The sequence below is a fragment of the Phaethon lepturus genome, unplaced genomic scaffold (assembly GCF_000687285.1).
Source record: "Phaethon lepturus isolate BGI_N335 unplaced genomic scaffold, ASM68728v1 scaffold34219, whole genome shotgun sequence".
NCBI classification, from domain to species: domain Eukaryota; kingdom Metazoa; phylum Chordata; class Aves; order Phaethontiformes; family Phaethontidae; genus Phaethon; species Phaethon lepturus.
The window spans coordinates 5,473-10,737 of record NW_010561896.1 but is presented as its reverse complement, the minus strand read 5'-3'; the positions used below and the strand labels follow the sequence as shown (position 1 = coordinate 10,737).

The 5,265-nt window shown below is 58.3% G+C and overlaps 1 protein-coding gene across 1 annotated transcript in view; it reads left to right on the top strand.

Annotated features, from left to right (window-relative positions):
- Positions 1-5,265, top strand: part of LOC104626249 (AP-1 complex subunit beta-1) — a 14,450-nt gene that overhangs the window by 3,769 nt on the left and 5,416 nt on the right. The window contains exons 3-8 of the mRNA XM_010294122.1: positions 140-275; positions 1,060-1,305; positions 2,148-2,338; positions 2,918-3,139; positions 4,503-4,623; positions 4,825-4,920. Of these exons, the coding sequence (XP_010292424.1) occupies positions 140-275; positions 1,060-1,305; positions 2,148-2,338; positions 2,918-3,139; positions 4,503-4,623; positions 4,825-4,920 (1,012 nt within the window). The remainder of the gene's footprint in view (positions 1-139; positions 276-1,059; positions 1,306-2,147; positions 2,339-2,917; positions 3,140-4,502; positions 4,624-4,824; positions 4,921-5,265) is intronic.

The following is a 5,265-nucleotide window of genomic DNA, read 5'->3' as shown; positions in this document are numbered from 1 at the left end:
TGGGAGAGCCTGGGGTCTTGTGGCTTCAGGAGTGGGTTGAGCTGTGGGAAGGGGATGGCCACGTAGGCAACGGCGTCTCCGTCCCCCGGCTCGGCAGCGTGGCCGTGTCCCGCCTTCACGGAGGTGCTTTACGTTTCAGCGCGCTCTTCCCCGACGTGGTGAACTGCATGCAGACGGACAACCTGGAGCTGAAGAAGCTGGTCTACCTCTACCTGATGAACTACGCCAAGAGCCAGCCGGACATGGCCATCATGGCAGTCAACACCTTCGTGAAGGTGAGAGGAAGTGCCCGAGAGCCGCGCGCCTCGGTTCGGCCCACCACGTGCTCCCCGCGTTCCTGCGAGGCCACCACGCTACGCTGCGATGTACCCTGCTCCAAAGAAGGGAACGTGGGCAGGTTTCCAAAGCCCCTCTCGTCAGGAGTAGGGGCTCCCCTAGCTCTAGATAACAGCAAATTTGTCCAGTAATGCAGAAGAAAAACATTTTTCTTGGCAGCAGTACTGTGCCGCTTGCTCTGTCAGTGGCAGCTTCGGTTGTGGGCAGCTCCCGTGATCGAGCTGCCGTCATGTGAGCTTACGTGCTGAAGTCTCTGCAGCTGAGAAGGCCCTTGTGATCTTCCAGCTGGAGTTGGGAACTGAAGAGTGTGTTTGTTAGGAGCCAAGATATTGCCAAAGCGCTTTGTGAAAAGGCCTGTTGGGTATTAGAGGGAGTTTTGGCTTTTTAGGAAGAAGAAAAACCCCACGCAATAAACCCGATAGATGCGTTTCCCAGGTCAGGTGGCCGTTCTGCAGGGTGGCAGCTGACTTCAGCTACTTGGTGTAAATGATGAAGGCATCACATTCCTGGAGGTGTGTTTGGAGGGAGGACTGATGGTGTTAAAACTCTGTGGGCGCCGGAGTGCAGGACAGGAGATCAAACCTCTCTCTTGGGTGACTTATTCTTTATTGCTGAGTGTGAAACCCTCTAGATTTCAGGTACCCAAATGAGAATGGAGGTCCTGAAGCCGCCCCTCACGCCGGCGATACCGGGGTATCTAACCTCCCGCTCTCCTCCCCGCAGGACTGCGAGGACCCAAACCCCCTGATCCGGGCTCTGGCTGTGCGGACCATGGGCTGCATCCGTGTGGACAAGATAACGGAGTATCTCTGTGAGCCCCTGCGGAAGTGCCTGAAGGACGAGGACCCTTACGTGCGCAAGACGGCAGCCGTCTGCGTGGCGAAGCTCCACGACATCAATGCCCAGCTGGTGGAAGACCAGGGCTTCCTGGACACCCTTAAGGACCTCATCTCAGACTCCAACCCCATGGTGATTATTTTTTGCCTTCTCCCTCCTCTCTTCTCTTCATCCGAATGGCAGTAAATGCTCTCCCTTCATCTTCACGTGCTGACTCCCTTCCTCTCGTGCTCCTCTTTGTTCTCTTTTTGGTGCTTAACAGACCACTTTGGGGAAAACAGCTGTTTCTGAGGGTTGCAGGTTGTGTCCCTTGTCTTGTAACCCTCTCTCCTGGATGGAAGGTTTCTCTGATTCCTTGGCAGTGTGTCACTAGGCTGTTCCCAGTGTGGAGGAGGATGCCCTGGCCAGCTCGGAGCAGAGGGTGGGAGCAGAGGTTGGCTCTGGTACCATGTAGCTGGTGGCTTTTGCCTCTGGTGAGGGTTTCCTAGCAGCTGGGCTTTGGCCAGCATTAGTCTCCCTGCCTTTCCCCGGGCATGAGAAACTTTAAAGCCTCCTTTCCCCAGGGTTTCTCTTCTCCCAGCCTTTGCTGCTCTTCAGATCTTGCCAGAGGCGTAGCGGTGAGCCCTGGAGCTGCCGCAGAAAGCGATGGGGCTCCTCAGAGCTGCCCTGCGAAGGGGAGCGAGAGCGGCTTCCTCCGTGCCGGGCATGGGGCCAAGGCTGACTCCCACTGAACACGTGCGAACCGTTGGAGATGTGGCGTGGGTGGTGGGAGCGTGCTGGCGGTGATTGCTCATCTCCTGAGGATCAGCTGGTGGGGAGGAGAAGCTGGTGCCCAGATGTCGCTGGGATGCGAGGTGCCGATAGCGAGGATGTGGCTCATCCGCTCGCACCAGCTTTCCCCCAGGCTGTTGAACCGCATTCGGTGTCACTTAACGCTCGCTGTCACCTAACACGTGCCCTGTCCCCTCTGGCAGGTAGTGGCCAACGCGGTAGCGGCGCTCTCGGAAATAGCGGAGTCTCACCCAAGCAGTAACCTCCTGGACCTCAACCCCCAGTCCATCAACAAGCTGCTCACGGCCTTGAACGAGTGCACCGAGTGGGGCCAGATCTTCATCCTGGACTGCCTGGCAAACTACATGCCCAAGGATGACCGGGAAGCCCAGAGGTGAGGGAGGCTCTGGGTGCTGCTGGGGCAGCGATGGCTTCAGGGCACCACAGACCAGCCGGAGCGGGGCTGGAGAGGGGAGGGGGACAGGCGGATGTCGACACTGCCTGTTCTCCGAATATCTTCATCCTCCTCACTCTTGGTGTCCCGCTGCGGGAGGTGGGACAGTGAGCATCTGCCGGCCACGGTGCCTTGGGCATCTGCTGGCCGCTGCACCTCAGGCACAGCCACCTGGGGACTGCCGTGGTCCTGTGGTGAGCCCTGTCCCCTTGCTGGCTTCTCGAGCTGCTTCAGAACGTGGCCTTACCGCGCAGCCGGGGAGGACAGGCACTGGGGAGCTCAGGAAGGGGGTCGCTGCCGTAGGGTTTTGTAAAGGCTGGGAAAAAACCACCGTCGGGGCATTTAAGAGCCAGTTTAGCATCTCTTGGGAAGGTCTTAAGTGCTGCTCAGCTGTCCTGCTGCAAACTGTGCCAGCGCCTTGTTCTCCTTCATGGCTACTGGCAGCAATGTCTAAGCAGGGAGACGGGCAGTGATCGCTTTCTTTCCCGTCTCCTTGCCCCTCGCCCCCGACGCCTCCAGCATTTGCGAGCGAGTGACGCCCCGGCTGTCCCACGCCAACTCGGCGGTGGTGCTCTCGGCGGTGAAGGTGCTAATGAAGTTCATGGAGATGCTGTCGAAGGACCTGGATTATTACGGCACGCTGCTAAAGAAGCTGGCCCCGCCGCTGGTCACTCTGCTCTCCGCGGAGCCCGAGCTGCAGTACGTGGCTCTCCGCAACATCAACCTCATCGTGCAGAAGAGGTGGGTGCCCCGGCGCGGCAGCAGGGACAGCCTGGCTCCGGCTTTCCCTCTTCCCTATGGGTGCTGCTTCCCAGCTCTTCAAACCCTCTGACCGCAGCGGTGTCGAGGCTTTGTGTGGGTTTTTTTCTTCTCTGGTATTTAAAATCCAAGGGCTGGGCACAGAGAATGGGTAGAGGCAGTGGGCAGGGAGCTGAGCTGGGATCTCCAGGAGATGTTTCTTTTCGGTTATTGATTGTTTGGGGCAGCAAAGGATGGAAAGGCAAAAAGCTGAGACTTTGGTTTAGTCATTAAACGTCTACTGAGGAATTTTTGTGAGCTCAGCTTGCTTCTATGCAGTTGTCCTTTCTGAGTAAGTGCGTGCTGAGAGTCCTTTTGTCCCTTTGCTGATCTAAAATTGCTGGTGGGCAGGAGGTGGCCGAGGCCCCACACATGTGCCCCGAGCAGAACTGGCCAGCTGGAGAGCCACGCTCCGCAGTGACAGCCACAGTCAGATGAATTGTCGTCCTACTCGTTATCGCCATGGTTGTCTATTAAAAATAGCAGCAACTTCTGGGAGAAGTGGAAAGCAATTAGTGTCCCTGGGAGCGGGAATGTGGAAGGCAGGTTGGCTCCTTGGAGCTGGACCCGGCCTGTCCCTTTCCCAGCTTAGAGATGAGAAAGGTCCAGCCTAGCCCTGGGGTCTGGGTTTGCATCCCTGCTTCCCTCGAGACGTCCCTTCCAACCTTGGCAAGACAAACGTTCCCTGTTGCCTTGCGTCCACTCTTTCTTTGCGGCAAGGTTGTGCTCTGTCCCCTGTGCGCCAGCAAAGGAGAGCCAAGGGACGGAGTCCTGGGGGGTAATTGCGGTATCTTGGATTCCTTGGCATGGAACAGGCCCTCGAAACCTTGTGTTTGTGGCCAAGGAGCCTTGTCCTGCAGCTCTCCGGCTCCAGGTTTCCCCAGCTTATGTCTCAGTGTCCTCAAGCCTTCACCATCCCCGCTCCAGCCTCGGTCGAGGCGTGATGGTTCGTGCTTGGAACTGGCTGATGGAGTAATGAATTTGCACGAACTCAGGGCATTAGTTGGCTGCAGGGTCAAGCGGAAGAATCCTCATCCGTCTCCTGACCGGCGTGCAGCTTTCTGGGCAGGACAACTCCCTTTCTGCGCTGCTTTGCCTGCTGGTGGCTGCCTGGGTCAGAGCCTGGAGGTGGGAGCAGCGCTCAGATCTTGCTTCTGCCACGAGAGAAATGATCTGACAGCAGTATCGGGTGTCCAGAAAGCTCTGGAGAAAACCATGGCTGCTGGAAGGTTTTTGATGTCTCTCATTGTGGTCAAAGCGAAAGAGCGAGCGTCTCCCTTAGTCGCTGCCTCTCGTTGTCCTCCAGGCCTGAGATCCTGAAGCACGAGATGAAGGTGTTCTTTGTGAAGTACAACGACCCCATCTACGTCAAGCTGGAGAAGCTGGACATCATGATCCGCCTGGCTTCCCAGGCCAACATTGCTCAGGTCAGGGTCCGCCTGACTGTGCTGGCCGGGCACCGAGGGGGGCGTGCGGGGGGGGATTCACCCGAGAAACCCTAGACCCAGCTTTGCAGGATGCGGGCGGGAGCAGCTGTACCGCCCAGGCTGCTTCCGCTGGGTCACTGCCCCGCTCTTCTGGTGGCTTTTCTTGCTGCTGGGCTCTCACCGTCTCGTCCCCTCCGGCAGGTGCTGGCAGAGCTGAAGGAGTATGCCACGGAGGTGGACGTGGACTTCGTAAGGAAGGCGGTTCGAGCCATCGGCCGCTGTGCCATCAAGGTGGAGGTGAGGGCTTGGGTCTCTTTGGGTCCCCGTGGCAGCGGTGACTAGGCAAGGCATCGCGCTCCAGCTTGTGTTGGATGAGCTGGAGGTCACCCCACTCCAGGAGCTAGCACCGCCCCGACGAGCTAGAGCCTTCGTGGGCCTGGGGATGAGCCACGGTTGTTCCACGGGGCACGTACGGGGCGTAAGGAGGGTGTTTCATCCCCTTACCCTTTGCCGCTGGAGCTGTTTCGGGGTCCCTGCCCGCGCCGTGCTCCGTTGCAGACCCAGCTGGGCCTGGTGTGTTGATGCAGCGGATGATACAAGTGGCTTGTTTGGGGACCGCAGCGGGGACTGGAGGGAGTTAAC